This window comes from Saccostrea cucullata, unplaced genomic scaffold, assembly GCF_032062105.1.
Source record: "Saccostrea cucullata isolate Sc308-1 unplaced genomic scaffold, CSIRO_AGI_Scuc_v1 ctg2363, whole genome shotgun sequence".
Taxonomy (NCBI): Eukaryota; Metazoa; Mollusca; class Bivalvia; order Ostreida; family Ostreidae; genus Saccostrea; species Saccostrea cuccullata.
In genome coordinates, this window is record NW_026918705.1 from 117,017 (window position 1) to 137,413 (window position 20,397).

General features: G+C 34.1%; 1 protein-coding gene across 1 annotated transcript; it reads left to right on the forward strand.

Moving 5' to 3' along the window:
• The first annotated feature begins 1,317 nt into the window (after window positions 1-1,317).
• On the forward strand, window positions 1,318-19,113 carry LOC134269861 (polycystin-1-like protein 2). Its single transcript, XM_062752054.1, has 17 exons — window positions 1,318-1,482; window positions 2,799-2,897; window positions 2,987-3,139; window positions 3,330-3,438; window positions 4,332-4,588; window positions 4,822-5,049; window positions 5,244-5,685; window positions 6,107-6,312; window positions 7,302-7,523; window positions 7,746-7,916; window positions 8,923-9,083; window positions 9,726-10,561; window positions 14,879-15,117; window positions 15,362-15,536; window positions 16,867-18,123; window positions 18,530-18,627; window positions 18,745-19,113. Exons 2-17 carry the CDS (start codon window positions 2,838-2,840, stop codon window positions 18,808-18,810), a joined length of 4,680 nt encoding a protein of 1,559 aa, XP_062608038.1. The 5' UTR covers window positions 1,318-1,482; window positions 2,799-2,837; the 3' UTR covers window positions 18,811-19,113.
• Window positions 19,114-20,397: the final 1,284 nt, after the last annotated feature.

Here is a 20,397-nt window from a genome sequence, read left to right on the forward strand (position 1 = left end):
ACTTTTGATTAATTCAAAATGTTTAAGATATTATTTTAACAAAATGATGATCTAGCGAAATATAAAGTGGTACCTTTTGAATAGATATAACGAATTGTGCAGTTTTATCAAATTAACGCAGAGTGAAGCTCTCCTATTCAGTGAACTGAAAGGTGATGAACGCTTCTTGTAACTAAAAGGTGACAGAAAGCTTACTAAAAGGTGACTGAAAGCTTACTTAAAGGTGACTGAAAGCTTACTTAAAGGTGACAGAAAGCTTACTAAAAAGGGGACTGAAAGCTTACTTAAAGGTGACAGAAAGCTTACTAAAAGGTGACTGAAAGCTTACTTAAAGGTGACAGAAAGCTTACTAAAAGGTGACTAAAAGCTTACTTAAAGGTGACTGAATGGCAGGGTTTCATCTTAAAGTTCTTATATTCATAATTGATATCTTATAATACTTGTTGGTTGATATTTTTGCACGAACAACAACCATGATGCGATAGGTAAGTTATGATTAAGTTTTCAAAGAATCATTTTAGAAATTGCGCACCACTACCGCTGCAGTGCCTTCCACATAACTTTTAATCGTTTGGATGTTCTGACCAAAAGCCTTCCTCATTCGAACCCTAATGAATGTTGCATACTGAGTTTGAATCTGGGTTTTTTTTTCTGGTGGCAGAAGAGTCGAACCTATATTGTTTTTTGGGAAAACTCTATTGTGGTCCGAAAGAAAAATATATACACATTTTTGTACTTTTTGTGTTGTTTATAAGAAAACAATTCATATTTGTTACATAAAACTATGACTTAGCTAAAAAGCACAAAGAAATTTCTTCAATGCGATTCAAAGACTTCAATGACCGAGGTCCTGATTTTATCACCCCCTCCCTTAAAAATAGTCTTTGGCATGTCAACGACTGAAAAGGTACAGGGAAGACACATCAAATGGAATAATACTTTATTCTAATAACCTACCGGGAAAACCTAATTCGTAGCATACCTGATCGCATTAAAGTTGTTATTCGCTTAAAAGAATCTATTGTAACCTTTATTTAAGGCGAGAGTCGAATCCTAGACGTCCCCATACAGCCGGGAGATCCCGTTTTTAATCACACAGTTACCGTACGGGTTCGGATTTTCGATACCTCTGGAGATTATGGAACATATTCTTCAAATATAACAGTACTAACTTTATCTTATTGTTTCTTTTTTATCCTTTTTATATGACAAAATGTTTGTTTAGATCAATGGAATCCCCATTTTTGGACTGATATTAGTATTATACAAGTTATTGCTTTATTTCACAAGAATAATGTTTTACTTCTGCAGGTCATTCCGCCTTCTAGCTCTCAACCTGAAGATAAAGAAGACATTTCAACAATTGAGTCCTCGTTTAATAACTTTGATTCAAAGTTCAACAATTACAATCTATCAGGAAATGACGTTCAAACCTTGAGTTTCTTAGGAGCTGTTGCAACCGATTTCAAACAATTTCCGTTTGTACGTACAGCATACAGGTAAACTTCGGTATCTCGACATCGGATATGTCGACAACCTGGGATATGTCGACGTCCGTTCGCGGTCCCGGCATAATTTACTATATAAATGATTTGCAAAAACTCTGATATGTCGACCTCGGTAATGTCGACTACCCCGCTTATCTCGACGTATTTCACAGTCCCAAGAGCAAAATTTACCTGGTATATGTCGACATCGGGGCAATTTTCTCCTCTACTTAACCTAATTGTTTGTCAGCTGGTCGCTCGTCACGCACGGACAACTCCGTGTATCTCGACGTCGGCAGAAATTCACACCTTTTACACCCATGTTTTGACTACATACTGCTCGTTAGAAATGTGTTTTAAGAGGAATCCCAAGCCCCCTCGTCATCTCTAATACGTTAATTAAAATTGTTTAATGTTCAGCTTGGGTAATATCATTGATAAATCTTCTCGATTCTGCGTAAATGTAAAACCGTTTATTTATGTCGAAATCTAACAAAACTTAAACATTTTATAAAAAAAGGAACCGAATAACAATGAACAATATACACATCGAATTCAATTTAACTAAAAGATTTGGTAAATATGCATTCAACAGGAATCAATCAAATCTATACCGCATGCACGACTATTGCATAAGCCGTAATATGACTGCATGTGATGGTAAATGCGCAATTCCAATTAAATTTTGCTTTGAAAATAAAATGAAAGTTAATGATGAATGATTATGAAATAAAAAAGAAGTCAAATGAAATAATTTAAAAAAAATTATACGCATTAATTTTTTTTTCCGTATCTCGGAAGTCGACTTTGTACCGTTCCAGTTTGGAGTTTATAGAGCGCATTACGTATCCTGTTCTGACAGAGCTAGTTGCACGCGGATCGAATGCTAGATGGAAAACGGCTTTTAGTAAAATTATAACATTTGGATGAAAAAGAAAGCATTTCATAAATAACATTTGTGAATAACTTCTTACGTTTTCTAATAAATATAGAGGGATAGCTGAAACAAACGAGCTACAGTATAATTGAAGACAGTGTATGTACGTCTGTTCATGTCCATGGTTTTAGTATGAAGTAAAATTAAGGACGTCGAGTCTCAACTCTGATATCTCGACACCTCGGATATCTCGACATTTTCCGACTGTCCCGTCGATGTCGAGATAACGAAGTTTACCTGTACTTGATTTCATGACTTCTTACTTACCCAAATATACTTTGAAAATATGCTTAATACTTTGTGGAAATAAGTTTTCAAAGCAAATAATCACAAATTCAAGGTTTCTATTTCTATATTATTATTTTTTTTTTAAGATTGACAAAACAACATCTGAAGAAGAGGTAAACGGTGATATGGAGTCCATTAAAATCGATACATCCGGAGGGGGACCTGTGTTTCTTGTTTATCAACAGGTAGACCGTAATATCACAAAATACATGGACTTCAAATTGCTGTTTACCTTTACAATTCCTGACAAGCATGTTTTTTTTTCAAAAAAAAGAAAACTGTGAAGCTTCTTCAACTGATCAAAAGCGTTGTTGCTCCTGGCTGTGCAAATTCCATCGATAGATTCAAATTAACAGACATACAGCAGATCTTCAGCACCTTGGATGCTCTGACTCGCTTTAAACCGTATTTGTCTTTGGAGGGAGTGGTTTGTAGTATTGAAGTCGGAAAATTGTTAAACTTTAAAAATATCTAAAAAAAAATTATTTAAGTTGTCCGATAGCATCAATTTTTTTGTTTAAATGAGAGATAATTCATGAAATAAGCAAGTGCTATAATGTACAATTCAAAACTTTTTAAGTAAATATTAATAAACTCAATAAATCTACTTCAAACAGAACATAACGGTAGACATTGTGCACACTGTCATTGATTGTTTGGAATATGGTAGCAGAAGAAATCCTGTATCTCCGAGTGCAGTAGAAAGTTTAATAGACATTGCTAAAGGCAAGATTTTACACTTCTCAGACTTTGAAAACCTCCAATATTAAAACGCCTTTTTTACTCGTTGAACATGTTTAAAGTCTTGAATTTTCAAAGTTGTTCTAGTTAATTTTGCTACTAGTGGACTTTTGCGAGAAGCGCTGACTTTCACAATCTATGGCCTACCTTAACACTAAGACAATATACGGAAGCTCTTTTGCAATAAAAATATTAAGCTTAACATTTAATTAAAAGGTTATAATAATATCCTATTTCATAGCATACATATATCTGGCATGTACGTTGTCTAGGAAGGGATAGACAATAACTCTACCCTCAATTCCCATCCTTCACATGTACAGCTCGGCAAACGTTTGCCAAGTTTTCTTCCTGGAAAGTTCTTCCTTATTTTATTCTTTAGAAAGAAGATACTCTCTTTTACGGAAAAGGAATTTTAAATTATGTTATTCTGCCATACATCATATCATGTATTGATTGCATACCGGTAAATTATGCTATTGCCCCAAACACCACACCTAATAGAAAGGTTTTCAGATCATCTATTATCAGTTCCATAGCTTCCTACATGACACAGGTTTAAATGTCAAAGTAAGCCGTCGACTGTAAAAGGCAGTGCTTTTCGGAAATATTTCTCCATTTATTTTTTATTTTTTTAGCTTCTTGAAATTATTTATCTTATCTCAGATTAGACCATTTTTCAATTCCAGTTTCAGTTGCAGTTGTGCCAAACGTCATTGAGGGCTAATTATGAAAAATAAATTCATTAGATTTTAAAAAAGTATATAAAAAGAGAATTATTTCTTGTACAGAGAATATTTGTAATCCTTTTTTTAGCATTCTTAAATGGACGTTCGTTATTTTCTACAAACTTATTGATTTTAAAAAGTTTATGATAGTTTATCATCGTGTATTGGACAATGTCTTGAACAAGATGCTACCGAGGAAGCTTCAGAACTTGGATGTTGAACTTTCCGAAGATGATATAAGAGCGGAAATCATGTTACACCTCAAGTTCTTCCTACAAGAAACCAGCCTGTTAAAACAAAATCAAGGGAACGTAACTCTAGACTTTCAAAGCATTAATAGACAAGTTGATTTTATTTATCAAATACGAGCACATGAGCGCCAGTTTCAACTTCAGCAAAGACAAACGGTATGTTATTAATTATATAAGTAGAGATATCACAAAATTGCCTGTCCAAGGGTAGAGAAAAGTAATGTTTTCTAATTAATTTCATATAGAAATATTTAAAAAGTTAATTTTTATTGCTACCACTTGTTTGCCCTTTTTGATAGCTACAATATGAAAAAAAGAAATATATTTTTTCGTTCGAATTTACATTATATATTGTATCGTAAGAAAATCTTATTTCATAATTTTTTCAGGCAAGAAAATATATCCCAATTATAAAACGAATCCAATCAGTCTTTGTAAATGTCATGCACAAAACTATTGTTTTGGGCGAGCGACTTTACTGGAATGCAAACCATGTACTGGAAATAATGATCAGGAAGGTCTCGTTCAACGATCTTGAAGATGCCCCAGATGAGTTTTTTGGAGGTGTACATGATGTCAATGGCTCAAACAACCAAGCATCCTACCTGGAATTAGCAGTATGTTCTGACATTTCATATAATATTACATATATTTATTTATGCGTAAAATTTGATATCAACAATCTTTATTAATATAAAATATTAGTGTACATCTGGAATAGTTGAAGTGTAATTGAAAATAGGTTAAAAGGAAAGTAAGATAACTGAAAGAATAATTGCTATCTTTTGATATTAATATTATTTTTATTTAGGTGTCTAACTACTTAAGAAACCCCTACATATATGGAGAGAATGCAACCAAGGCAACCTCTTCTGTTCCAGTGATGAATATCCCCCAAAACATATCTGTGGACACCAATATTCCGAATAAAGGAAACCTGGAATTTAAGAGATATATTCCTCTCATCAATCCACAATATTCAGAACCTATGATTTATTTTACATTTGAGGTGATAAATAAAAGAGATGCTGTGCTTATCTACATTAAACCTGATGGATTTGACTTCTTGGGTCATCAGAAGGTTCCTTTGTACTCGTTTTATTTTAGCTCAGATACATTTCCAACATCTAATGTGTTTGATTACAAGAAGGTGTTGGGTGTCGAAGATTGGACAGGATATGGATTTAAAGTGTTCCTTCCCGGAGGTATATGTGTTAAAGAACTGTGTTATCTTGGCATAAAACCACTCACAGGTAATTGACGCGGTTACTGACATTAGAACAGTAGTCTTAAAATGAACTTCAGGTGTATTTTACACTACTCGCAAATAAACACAACGCATATTTAATGCTAAATTGAGGTATTTCATATAAACTTTTTTCTCTGTATTCTCAGACACTTAGAGAGGACTAATTCAAAGAACTGTAGATCACCAAATGTTTCTAGTTCCTTATTTTTGCGTTTGGTATTTCGAATTTATAAGCGAGACAAACTTTTCATGAATTCTGATTATTTTTTAATACTTGCATATTCTATGCTAAAAAAATATACACGGTAATGAAATTTTCGCAAAAAATATTTAAAAAAAAAGACACAAAAGAATAAGGCAAGCTATTTGTTGGAAAACGTTTTTAAAATGTTTTTATTAATCATAATATATATTTTGGTTTTCAGCCCCTGACACCGATGATTTTGCAAGATCTAGAAAAAAACGAGCCGCAGAATTTCTAACAACTATCGGACCACCAGATAACACAACATCGATTGTTAATGCTTCGGATTTTGTTCCAGCTGAGGCAAACTTTAGCATGCTATTTACAACAACAGGATGTAGAACTTGGGAAAAAGGAAACAACTCATGGACAATGGAAGGATGTCTGGTAGCAATTGTTCATTGTATTCATAATTCCTGTACCCCCCTCCTTGAAGGTGGGAGGGTATAAACATGTATATTGTGATCGGGATGTCCGTCCGTTCGTTTGTTCGTACATGCACAGAAAGATTTCTCGTATATATCTTTTTTGTATATTAAGGAATAATACTTACACTTTTACGTTAGGGTGAAATTTTAACAATCTTTTATTTAAAAAATATAAATCAAATAATATATACTTGTAATAGACCAATTGCCCCAGCTACTTTCGAATCGAGGATTTGCCTCATTTTCAAATACAAATTCGAGAGGGAGACTCCTCGTTTTGTTTACATTCTACGATTTTTTTCAAATTATTTCGAAGAAAATATCATTTAAAAGCCTTAAGGACAGACGAGACGTTCCTTAATAGTATATAAAATTTTTCAAGAGTTTGTCATTGAATTATTGCTACTTGAACATGTTTACTCACAAAAAATTAAGGTACCTTACCAGGCATTTCTGAAAGATACCAGGGGTAGTTTTTCTTATATAATCCCTTTGGAAAGAAAAATAATTTTCCAATTTGAAATGTTTAAGTGTTAAGATTTTAAAAGACGTTTAGAAATCAGAATGTTTTTAAAATTTTATATATTTTTCATACATTACGAAGATATACAGAACAGATGTGAAGGAACGTCTTGTCTGACCTTAAGTTATAAAGAAAACAAAGAGTATAATTATACATGGAAACATTTAAATTGCGCGTCCTTACGTAAAGTAAATTACTTAGTCTTGAAAGCAATACTCCACAACAAGACTGATATCACAAAAAGTGTCTTGAATCAAAAAAGGACATTGAAAATTTCCTTTCAAAACTATTTAAAATCATATGGTTATATTTCGTCAAAAGCTAGTAAATACATAGTATTAATCAATTTTATTCACATTATCAAAGTGAATTTGTTTTTCTAAATGTTTTATTAGATCTAGTTTAAACGTAGGATTTTTTTTCAGGTTCTGCCGATGAGTGATTTAAACAATACGGTCTGTCGGTGCGTTGGGGACACCATTTCAACTTCCTTCTATGTACCCCCTAACATGATCAATTTTCTGACAGTTTGGGGCAAATTTGACGCCTCCAATGCTGCAGTGTATGGCATACTGGCAGTAGTCTTTGTAATTTATATAATACTGCTTATTGTGCTTCGAAGAAAGGACAAAAAGGACTCTCATAGGGTAAAGATGTTTTATTAGTTTTATGTTAATTTGTATATGACAATTATAAAAATTGTAATTTTTTTTTATTTTTGTACAGGATACTACATCTAGTATGTTACAATGTAAACAATACTTTTAAAAACATTTACTTAGGGATTATACAAAAAAACCTTTTCAAGAAAAGAAATTTAAATACATGTACACTTCATAAACTAAATAAATATTTCAAGACTTTTTCAGCGGGTGGTAACATTCCTCTGCGACCATGACACAAGGCATACCTACTTCTATTTGATAAGTGTATACACTGGATTCCGGAGAGGAGCGGGTACCAAGTCTAATGTATATTTCATACTTACTGGTGATGTGAGTGATTCAGGAATTCGTCCCCTACATGACGGAATTCAAGAGGTAAAGTTTTTGTAACATTTTTTTAAAATATCATTTTAAAATGATATTTTAACTTTTGTCCCTTTTTTTTTATTAAACCTACATTTCTCTTAGATTTGACTCTTTTTTTGGCATGTATAGACAAAAGTCAGAGTTTGCTTAGTTACAGTTCTTCATAAACGACCTAAAACAACTTTAGCCAACTTCATACTGGTTAATTCTCATGGATAACTGTTTGTAAGGATAATTTTTTTTCTTTCAAAAAATAAAAGTCGACCGCGTGGAGCAGAAGGTAGAGCTGCTCTAGAGTCGAGACGTACGGAGTTGATCCTTACGTCGCGGGTTCGAATCCCACTATGGGACGTGGAGACAGATCCTTCGGATGAGACCGTATAAACCGACGTCCCGTGTCGCAGTAGGTGCTGGCACGATAAAGATCCCTCCCTGCTCAATGGCCCTAAGTGCTGAGTATAGGACAAAATTTGCAGCTATCAACCGGCAAGTGGTGGCGTCTCCATATGAGAGAAAAATTCTCGAGAGGGACGTTAAACAATATACAATCAATCAAAAAGTAAAACTTAGAAAATATAAAAGGTTATTTTGTCAGGCATCCAAATTTCCTGAAAATGAAACAGTTATATTTTTGAAATATATGATAATCGTTTTATTATTAAATGATTTTAAAAACCGTCAAAAATAGGTGATGAAATACCCGTAACTTAGGGGCCTCAAATACAAATTTCCACTAGTCAGAGTCACCTGGTACTGAAACATCATTGGTGTCATTGGTAAAATAGAACTTACTAGTTCCCGATTATTAATTTTTGCAATCAAGCCTATTTCGGAATTTTATTATCATGTTTTTTTCTTTCAAAACCATGCATAAAGTTTGAGTAGTGCTGCTAATACAACTGGGTTTTGATTATTTATCAAAATTACTAGAGACAATTTGTGTGCAGTATTTACCACAAAATATGTTTTCATTTACCTAATTTAAATATTTGCAACTCATGATTTCGTTTGATAGGGATTTTCGACATCAAGTGTCAACATGTACTTCTTTGGAACCAATGAACCGCTGGGAGATTTAAGATACATTCGGATATGGCATGATAATTCTGGACCTCGTGGCTTTAAAAGTTGGTTTTTGAGCAAAATTACAGTCGATGACTTGGAAAAGCAAGAAAGGTAACACATGAACATATATTTTCACGACGACTGCAAGGCAGGGCGAAATTTAAGGATCATTTAACAGTCTGTCCGTCTCTGTCTGTCATATCCTTTATTTTGATAACTGTAAGAGGAATTATTGGATGATTGAACAGGTACATGTATGGCTTTGCACTTAGCACTTTGGCTTTTTTCAAATATCAACGTCATTGACCTCCTATTCCTTAAACATGACCCATTACTTTCTCTTTCAAAGTGGCATATTGTGCCGATATACAGCATATTATTTATATTTAAGGGCCACTTGACCTTGACCTACTTTGCAAATATGAATCGGGATAGTTGAGGTATTTTTTATAATTTGCATTCATATCATATGTTTCTGATCACATGATACTTTGAAAATATATGCTATACAGTTACCACACAAACTAGAATTTAAATTACTATGATATATTGACTTCGGTTTACCAAAATGATTATTGCAGATTGACAATTGCAATTAAAAACAGGAAGAAAATACATACTTTTTGAGTAAGAAAGACAATTTTAAATTTATTGTGACTGATTGAAAACTACAGTATAAACTTTTCCCTGATTTACGAAGGTAATAAATATATGATAACAATAAATATTCTACGTCTTTTTTTTTTATTTCAGATATGTGTTCCATTGCAACAAGTTGTTAGGTATTGATGATGAAGATTGTTTATTGGATCGCATTATTCCAGTATCAACCCAAGACACAATTTCTTTTAACGATCGTATATCTGTGGAAACTCAAAGCTTAATGTCTGTTTATCATTTATGGCTTTCTTTGCTCTTTCGCCCACAAGGAAATTTCACACGTGTTCAAAGACTCTCATGCCTTTTTGCCTTAATCTGTCTTATCATGATATCAAATGCAATGTTCTTTCGATCGTCAGATGAAAACCAAAATGTCGATGAAGTGAAATTTGGAATTTTAAGACTATCATTTAGAACATTCTATGTTTCATGCGTTGGAATGCTAATCTCAACTGTACCTGTTACTTTTGCTGCCTTTGTATTTAGAAATACTAGAAACCCTAAATCAACCGAAAGCAGGATTGACAATCCAAAAAGAAACAGTTTTTATCCATTAAGAAATGAAACATACAAATCCTTTTCTAAACTTGATGGCGAGGTATTCATGCCACACCAAGGCACTTTACCACGTTGGGTGTGTTATATAGCATGGATTAGTGTTCTTTTGGCAATCCTTTCATCAAGCTTTTTCCTCATCCTCTACAGTATGGAATGGGGCAAAGCTAATTCAGAAGAATGGCTTTTATCACTTGCTCTTTCATTTTTGGAATCGTTCATAGTATTTGACCCAGTAAAAGTAATATTTTTTGCAATAGTTTATTCGACCTTTTTAAAAAGATTGGCAAGGGAAGAACCTCCCAAAGTAAATTTAGACAAACTACGGTTGATGTCAAAGGATAACGGATTCTGCAAGGACTCAAGAATTTCAGGTAGTTAGATGAATATACAATATATTTGTCATTGTATGTTTGAACAATGAAATCAATTAATCTAAGATTTATCTGTATTATAAGTCACGAAATCTGGGTTATTTTTAGGTCACCTGAGTGACTCAGGTGACCTATTGCAACTTGTTTCTTCCGTAATCGTCCGTCGTTCGTCATTCGTCGTCAATCGGTCGAAAACTTTTGAACACTATCAGCTTCTTCTTTAGAACCGCTGAACCAATTTCAATCAATTTTGGCAAATAGAATCTATGGGAAAAAGAGAAACAAATATTGTAAAATTCATTGCTCCTGTCCCCCCTGGGGAATGAGGGTTGAGCTAAAACTTTCAAAATTTATGCAGTCTTTAAAAATACTCTTCTTATCTCCTGGACATCAAGCAGTCAAACTGTTGGCATGATTGTATTGAAGAGCCTTTTACCAAAATTGGGCAATTCATGGCCCCAGAGTCTGGGGTTCTAGTGCTTGGGTGGGATTTGTTGTATATACAGCGAAAATGCATTATTTCTTTAAAAATCTCTTCCACTCCTGGGTATCAAGCCGATGAACTATGTACATAGTTATGATGAGGAAGGGTGCCTTTTCCAAAATTGTGAATTTCGTGGCCCCTGAGAAAGGTGTTCTGGTGTTAGGGCGGGGCTCTATTGATTATTTAGTGAAAATGCATCAATTCTTTGAAAATTTCCTCTGATCCTTGGCATTAAGCTACCTGTAATGAAATGTGTACCAAGGTATGATGAGGAAGGGTGCTTCTTTCAAAATTGTGAATTTTATGGCCCCTGGGTCAGGGGTTCTGGTGCTAGGGCGGGGCTATCAATAATGCATGAATTGTTTGAAAATCTCCTCTTCTAATCATGGTTATTCAAAAAATGATCTATGGGCATAGTTTTGATGAGGGTGACTCTTCTAAATATTAGGAATTCCATTGTCCCTGGGTCGGGGTTCTGGTGTAAGGGCGGGGCGCTAATGATTACATAGTGAAACTACATATTCTTTGAAAAATTTTCTCCTCTGCTCCTTGGTAATAAACCAATGAACTATGTTAATAATTATGATGAGGAAGGGTGCCTTTTCCAAAATTATGAATTTCATGGCCTCTGGATCACAGATTCTGGTTTTAGGGAGAGACTTTAATGATAAAATAAATTCTTTGAAAATCTCCTCTGCTCCTTGGTATTAAGCTGATGATCTAAGTATATACATGTAGTTATGATGAACAAGGAACCTCCTTCCAGAATTGTGAATTTCAAAGCCCCTGGGTCAGGGTATGGGGGGTCTAATGATTACAAACTGGAAATAAAAATGAATTAATGCTTTGAAATCTGCTCCTTGGTATTGGTGCTTTTTTCAAAATTGTGAAATGTGTGACCCCAGGGTCAGGGTTTCCCGGGGGGCACTAATGATTATTGCTGATTGTAACAGATTAATAAAAAAGCATTTTGTCTTTGTTCTCCTAATTTGCCTCTGGGTATTAAGTTTTCATACTTAAAAGCATGCTACGTGACGTACCAAATTCAATTGTTGGAAATTTATTACATGATACTCACGTGGCCGGTAAAGTACTTGGGCCTCTTGTTTGCACTGCATGGCTTGCTTAAGATAATTCCAGTAATTATAAATATACATTTTGCTTAACCCGACAAATTGAGTCTCAGACATATTTTTATTATATGTGAATCGTACATCAAACGATCGATAAAAAGATGATTAAAGCAAAGTTTTGATAAACTCAACAGCGCTGTAAAACCAACAGAAAATGCAAAATATAAGTGCTTAAAAAGCATTAACAAATATATTATTAGCTCAACTAAGCCGAAGGCTCAAGTGAACTTTTCTGATCAAAATTTGTCCGTTGTCTGTCGTCGTCGTCGTAAACTTTTCACATGTTCATCTTCTTCTACAAAACCACTGGGCCAATTTCAACCACACTTGCCACAATGTATCCTTGGGTAAAGGGGATTCAAGTTTCTTCAAATGAAGGGCCAGGCCCATCCAAGGGGAGATAATATGAATTAGTGAAAAATAAATGGCATATTTTAAAAATCTTCTCAAGAAAACAGAGCCAGGAAAGATGAAACTAAAGCGGTATTATCCTCAGGTAGTGTAATTTGTTCAAACCATGACCCCTAGGGGCAGGGTGGGGCCATAATGAGAGATCAAAGTTTAACATACGAATACATAGGAACAATCTTTTAAAATCTTCTTCTCAAGAACAACTGCTCCAGGGAAGATGAAACTCAAGCGGATGCATTCTCTGGTAATAAAGATTCAAGTTTTCATATAGAAACTTCCAAGTACTGAACTGATTCTTGCTTTTGCCTAGCTAGTTGCTCAGGAGAGCGATATGACCCTTGGGCCTCTTGTTATTATTGTCAAAGTTAAGGCCATGCGACTTATTTCGTGATACGTGCAAAAAACAATTTAGATTGGAGGATGCAAGGATAAGGAATACGTTTCTAACTACATCCCAATTTTTTGACTTGAGGCCATGATACATGTAGCAAATGTACGATTTTGTAGACGTGTAACAATATTTTAGTGTAGTCGCAGACAAAAATCACAATATATTTCAATGTTAGACGTAGCGCATAGTATTGAGGTTTGAAATTGCGTAATTTGTAACACTACAAACGACGGGCATTAGTATTTTTGGTCATTTTATCGTTTTGGCTACATAGATTTTTCTGCCAATTTTTCTGCCAATTTGTACTATGCTTCTATGATGTCCTGTGATGACGTCACACAAAATTCATTAATAAATTTCCAATTTACTGGCCGATTCTGACTGTTCGTAAAATTGGAAGCATTCCGTAATATGCTGTGATATTGACAAGTAATAAGAAAAGATAGAATAGTTGGTAAAGATTTTTTCTATATAACAGGTTATTTTCATAAAACTAAGTTGATAAATAAAATGTGCAAATCAAGAAGTAATCAAATGTTTCTTTAAAAAATTATAAGCAAGTAGTAGGATAGATAAATAGAGCGATTTTGATGTCTAGTCGGTTTTGTTACTACGACACAAATATGCATATGATAATATTTAACCGGGCGAATAGCATCAATGTGAGCTGTGTTCTCTATTTACTGGAAAAACTTGTAACAGACAGAATCTTATTTCAAAAATGTACAAATAAATATAATTTTGTATTTAAAGAAACACTGAAAAATAATACATTTTTAAGAAAACAGGAGCCACAATTGGATGTGTAGTATAATTTGTTACGCCGTTAAAATTTTGTACGATCTTTACGCTGAAACTACGTATGCAATAACTTTAGAAATGCATATTTTGACGTTACAAAATTAGCCCTAATTCTGTGCGCGACGTCTTAACCCTTGAGCTGATATAGGAGATACTAAATCTAATAGGATGCATTCCTACTTACGAATCGTGTTCAGATTTAAGTACAAGTACATGCACAAGTAAGGAACATTTAGCCATACATGCATGTTATCCTTTTGATGCATTTTCTTTTCTTTTTTGCGTGTTTGCCTTGCTTCCTGCTAAAAAGGCTGATATATATGTAAGACTCCAAGGTCCGATGATGACGCCAAAGTCCGATTGTCTCGCCAATCCCCGATGGTTCGCTGTCTTTACGGACTCCAAAGTCCGATGGCTCGTTTCCTATGAGACACGCTGCGCTAAAGTGCGATGGTCTGACACGCCCAAGTCCGATGGTGTGGAGAAACAATCGACGTTTATGACGTCACGATAATTTGACGTCAAATCTTGACGCCGTTTCCTGCATTCAAATGCTATTATTTCCGAATTTAACCTTGCATATGCTTTTATTTATTTTGCGCATTGCTAACATGTTTCGGTGTGATTAGGATTAGTCCTCGCAGACTACTCAACTGATTAGGGGTTAGTCCTTTTTAGGGTTAGTCCTCGCAAACTAGTCGAGTTATTAGAGTTATTACTTATCGCACCCACCCAAGATATCTAGACAGCTATATAGTTGTTAGGCCTACCCACTTTTTGGGCGACTAGGGTAAGTTTCGCACCTATATGAGAGATAAGGGTTAGTTTTCGCATAATTATTAATACTTATTTAAAATCTTGGCATGGTGCGGCATTGTAGTTTGGCGCATTAGTACTATGACGTTATAAACATTAATTGTTTTCAACACCATCGGATTTTGGCGTGTCAAACCATCGGGGTTTGGCGAAGACCATCGGACTTTGGCAAGACCATCGGACTTTGGAGTCCCATCGCACTTTAGAGACCTACATATATAACAACTTTAATCTGTTTTTTTTTTCAGTGTTTGATAATCATTTGACATTTGTTTATTCAGACTTAGCAACCAACATTTCACCAAGATGTGGAACATTTTCCAAGGAAGACATCGATGACTTGAAAAAGAAAAGTCGCGAAGAATCTCAAGCAAGATCAGCGCTGATTAGTCTTGTTATGTTCATCTTATACATTTGTGCAATCTATGGCATTGGGTTCACACAGCGCGACCAGCGATCTTTAAATGTGAAGCAAAACCTGGATAATTATTTACTTTCAGGAAGTCGTGGTTTTTCTGCAGTGAGTTTGTGAATCATGGTTTAAGTTAAATTGAATGTGTTTAACTACATCTCCTGTAATTTTGGTCTGTTTTCAAGAATGATTTGCTGAATCAATTCAGTTATACTAGAGACTTCTAAATTTTCTGCATTATTTTCATTTATCACTGGATGAAATGATCTTTTCTGATTTATATTTTTATAATTTTAATATTTTAGTTTGATATTTTATTGTTAGATTATTTAAGTCACTATCTGCAATTCAGTTGAAAGGTAGAAAGGACTTCATAAGATGGATGAATGACACATTTATCCCAACTTATTACCCCACTGAAAGTTATGCAGGTGAACCATTGACTGTTATGGATCGTCAATGGTTAAAAGATATGGTTAATATCCGTGTTGGGCCAGGGCGTCTACGCCAGGTTCGAATGAAAACTGGTAATAACTATGTTATGTATCATGTACCCTCTTTAAATTGTTAGCTAGAATAATTTTAAATTATCATATCACAAAACAGGTAGTGATTCGATAAAAATATACTAGCTAGAGTACTTATTAGGGGAGATCCGTCCAATTCTGGACACGGGGTAATTCCGGAAAAATAATACAGTCTTTCTTTTTTGTCTTATCTTTCGGTAATTCTGTATTATTGATTATAAATAAATGAAATACATTCGGAAAGCAGGGGTCATTGTTGTCTTTTTTAAAAACATTATAAGGATTCTAGGGTATTCTGAATGCTATAATTACGTCAAAAGTTAGACTTTGGACTTTTATGTTCTGAAATCCATTAGGCGGCAAAATGTGATCAAATTAAAGGCAGTTTGACATAGAATTAAAACAACATCTAAGATAAATACTTTTTTCCATTTATTATTTTAAAATTTCTTATGTAGAGAGCATATGTTTAAAAAGAAAAATATATGATGAATAATACAAAATAATGTTAATTTTTTCATTAAATTTTATCAAACAATGTGTTTCGATTTCCCCCACTGATTTTTTTCTAGGTGGGAGAATTCCGGACGCTGGTTTTATGGGTAGACAGACATCTCGGCCCAACGACAAATCGGCCCGTGACGGTTCACACCTAGGCCTGGACGGGTCGGACCAAACTTATTGACACATCGGCCCATATTAGAGACCCAAGAAAAAATTAGTCCAGTGTCTGAATTATTGTTTTCATTTAATTAATTACTCTTTCTGACGATTAAACAATTTTCTTGATAAAAATCAATTTGGGAAGGGGGAGGGTTCTATATCATTTCTATGCAAGTCCCTGAACCGCATCTCTCTTTCTCTCTCTCTCTCTCTCTTGAAAATGTGCAATATACATGCTAAGTAATGTAAAACAAGAATGCTTTGTCTAACAAAGTGTCATGTTGTTGGAATGCATTTTCTCACAAAAAAAAAATTGTTCAAAGCACATATTGCTCTCTTGTCCGGATTTACCCCGCCTCTGTCTGGAATTACCCCATGTTGTCCGGACGTGCACTATTTCACCACCCGAATTCATTTTATTATCAATAAAAGATATTGAACTGTGTTTCATGATGATATTCATTGCATTTTGTTGCCAAAAAGTGTTTCCATACTTTACCACTTGAAATCAGAGTGTGTTGAGTGTTTATTTTCGTTTGCTGGGTGTTACATATTAAAACATGACAAAAGTGTCCAGAATTGGACGGATCTCTCCTATGTCATGTTTGTTTAAAAGATACACTATATAAAGAGTACCTTATATGCATTATCCATGTATATTTTGTAGGCAAGTGTCCATATTTTTCCCTTACTTGGCCTTATCCGTGTGTAGACGCCTACTCCGAAAGGGATGAGGATAAAAGTTCCTATTGTCTACGATGGAAACCATACAATGACACCATATGTGGAAGCGAACTTTACAAAAAGAGATTCTACACGGCCCAGGCGTGGAAGTACGTGCACGCCAATGAGATTTGGGGAATATCTAGAATGGGGGAATATAAAACATACGGTGGAGGAGGATATATTCTACAGTTTGTGAAAGACCGAGTGAATGCTCACTTGTTGCTTAATGAACTTGTAGAAAATAACTGGATTGATCGAAATACTCGTGCAATTTTTGTTGAGTTTACAATATACAATTCAAATGTTAACCTCTTTGCATATGTCATGTACATAATGGAGTTTACTGAAGTAGGCAGTGCATTTATATGGACTGACACACAGGCTTTCAAACCTATCTTAAGTTTATCATCTCTGGGCTTCACCCTAGTGTTGTTCTACATGATTGTTTTCTTCTATTATATCATCCTACTCTTCAAAATACTTTTGCAATGTAGGAGAGTAGGTTGTTTGGGTTTTGTTAAAGAACCGTGGAATTGTGTGGACTGTCTGTGTACTATTCTTGCATATTCTTGTCTGTTAACCTTTATATTAAGGATGAAATACACGAATACGGCAATGGATATGTTTTATGACGACAAATTGACTGGCGCCAATCGGTTCATTAACTATGGACATATTGTGCTTTGGGATCACGCATTCAACGTCCTTTTTGCAACTCTTTTGTTTATATCAACAATACAGGTCCTGAGAATTCTAGGATACAATAAAAGATTTACTGAGGTCATATCGGTGATATCAAATGTTGGAAAAGATTTATTGGCCTTTGGTGCACTCTTGTTGATTTTATTTGTTTCATTTGTCATTTATGCCTATCTCCTTTTCGGCTCTAAACTGGAAAGCTACAGGTCGATGTATAATACATGTGCTAGTTTAGCCAATACTTTAATCGGTAAAAATAAGCTAGACCCTCTGATTATGGCAGCACCATTATCAGCTCAATTCTTTTACGTGTGTTACGTATTGTGTGTTATTATGTTTATGTTGACTGTCTTCATGGCAATCCTGAACACCAGTATTTCGGCAGTGAGAGTGGAAAGTGTTGCGTCAGCTGCAAAAATAGGAATATTAGACATCATGAAGAAATTTGTTAGAAATACACTTGAAGTTTTCTTCAGACCAAAAAAGAGCAAAAAATTACGTACGTTATTCTAACGTTTTTAAACAAAATTAAGCATAAGCAATATAGGTATAAAGCAAATAATTTATGATATTTAACAAATCTACGTCTCGCTGGTGTATTCGCTTTAAGCCTACTAAGTATTTGCATTTAATTTGTCCTTAAAACGTAAGTCTTACTGTGTTATGTTAAACCGTAACAACTGTTTCATGAAAAATATTTAAGACATTTTCAAAACGATTTAGTAAGTGGTGACATAATAGAAATACATTTATAAGAGGTGTTTTGTATTTTATTGTTCCACTACATTTTGCCAAAGATCAAACGGATTTCAATAGGCAATTAAGTTTGCATATACACCCGTGGGATCGATGGCGTAGTAAAATTAAATAGCAGTGTATGCTCATTTCTTCCTTTATTTTAAAAGTGAGAGAAGAACAGAAAACCAGTGATGACATTGATGCTGCAATTGTGATGAGACTTGTTCGTGATATTGTTTATACATTTGAAAATAAGGAAACTAAGGTAAACATTCATTCATGAAAGATATTGTCTAATTACTTATTTTATTATGATGTATAATGAGAATTTTCCAATATTATTGATTTCAATGTTAACATTAGTACTTCATATTATTTACAGCTTGTGGATAAAAAAATACTATGCAGAAAAGATCGACGTAACCTGCCAGTCCAACCACCTCTTTGAAATGAATAAGCAGAGCAACGTCGATTTCAAACGAGAATATATTACAGACGAAAAGGATAGCTCCTCAAAAACGTCCCCTCGAAACTTTTGAATCGAGTCTATCGTACTTCCTGGAGTCAAATGTGGGCATGGCAATACTAGTCTGTGACACAGAAGAAATCGAACTCTATACAGAAAGATAAGATACCTTGTGTATTTAGTGTATATGATTGTATTTTTGTCTTTGGGATTCTTTTTATTCAATATATTTTTTATCTAATATTCGTTCAACGAAATAAACATATTTGTGCACTGAAGGATAAACATCTATTTGTCGAAATATTTGACACCATAGCTCACTCATTAAAAATATTTTTTTACCTTAAAAGCAAACGAAAAGAGTATCTTAGAATCATTCAATATGTATAGATCTGTTTACAGTATTCTATCTGCATTGAAATCAGCTGTTCATGACATTTTAAAATTATATAAACAAGACGAGTTTGAATCTTTACTTAACTCCGAAGAATCTCATCAAATTAAGTGTATAAGGTAGAGAAACTCTTCGAATAACCATTGTAATTTGCTATTATTTTTCTCTTATCAGAGTCGTTTTTAAGCATGAATATCAAAATTCATTTTCTTTTTCTGAGAAATGGGCAATTTCTATATTAACTACTGTCTTGTGTATGGTTTTTGGAACGAAATTAAGCAATGAATTTTAGAAGAGTTCAGTTAGCTATTGTCCTTTTTAAAAGTTGTTCAGTTATTGGAATGTTTGATCATTTACACTCTAATTTTCTTTATGTTCTAGTCTAAATTTTTCTAAGTTTACTTTTAAAAAAAATTACAAATGAAAACGCTTTACCAAAATTTAATAAACGAATCCATAATCGTGTCAATTGGTAGAGGTATAAGTTAAAAGTTAACTTTAAAGCAAACCTTCGTAAAATCCCTGTCAGCATATATGTGTAGTCAACTCTTAGTCATTCTTCAAACAAAAAGTGCTTGTGAGTAAATTGTGTACAAAAGCCGTCAGCTAAGTTTCTTAGTCATACAAGAATTTTAATTTAGTCAAAATTCAAAATCAAATTAAAACATTAATTCTTGTTAAAAGAATATATACTAACGGAAAAAAGAAACTGTGCATTTTATTTATTATGAAAAAATTTATAAAAAATAACAATGAACAAATTTCATTTTTGTAATACTGATAACAAATGTATTCGTTACAACATCTCCTAATCCATAAATGTTAACGTTAACTAACGTCAATTTCAGCATACTGGAAAGACACTGGTATTCAAACTTGAATTAACAAAGTTAATAACGCGTGTGACCACCATTTGCATTCACACATGCTTGATATCGACGCCTCATTAATGCAACTAAAGTGTTCAGATATGCTTAAGGGATGTTGTTCCAGATGTTGGTTAAGGCCTGGCCTAAATCAGCCAACGTCATTGGCTGATTTTGCAAACGGCGTAGACGTCGTTGCATTTCATGCCAAACGTGCTCGATAGGGGATAAATCGGGAGGAACAGCTGGCCAAGGCAAGACATCGACATTCTGTTGAACAAAAACATCCCTGACTACACATGCAGCATG

Excerpts from the sequence above, each read along its gene's own strand:
- LOC134269861 (XM_062752054.1), top strand. The coding sequence starts at position 2,838 with ATGGAGTCCATTAAAATCGATACATCCGGAGGGGGACCTGTGTTTCTT. Across the intron at positions 4,589-4,821 it reads AACTTCAGCAAAGACAAACG|GCAAGAAAATATATCCCAAT; the intron begins GTATGTTATTAA and ends TAATTTTTTCAG. Across the intron at positions 9,084-9,725 it reads GACTTGGAAAAGCAAGAAAG|ATATGTGTTCCATTGCAACA; the intron begins GTAACACATGAA and ends TTTTTATTTCAG.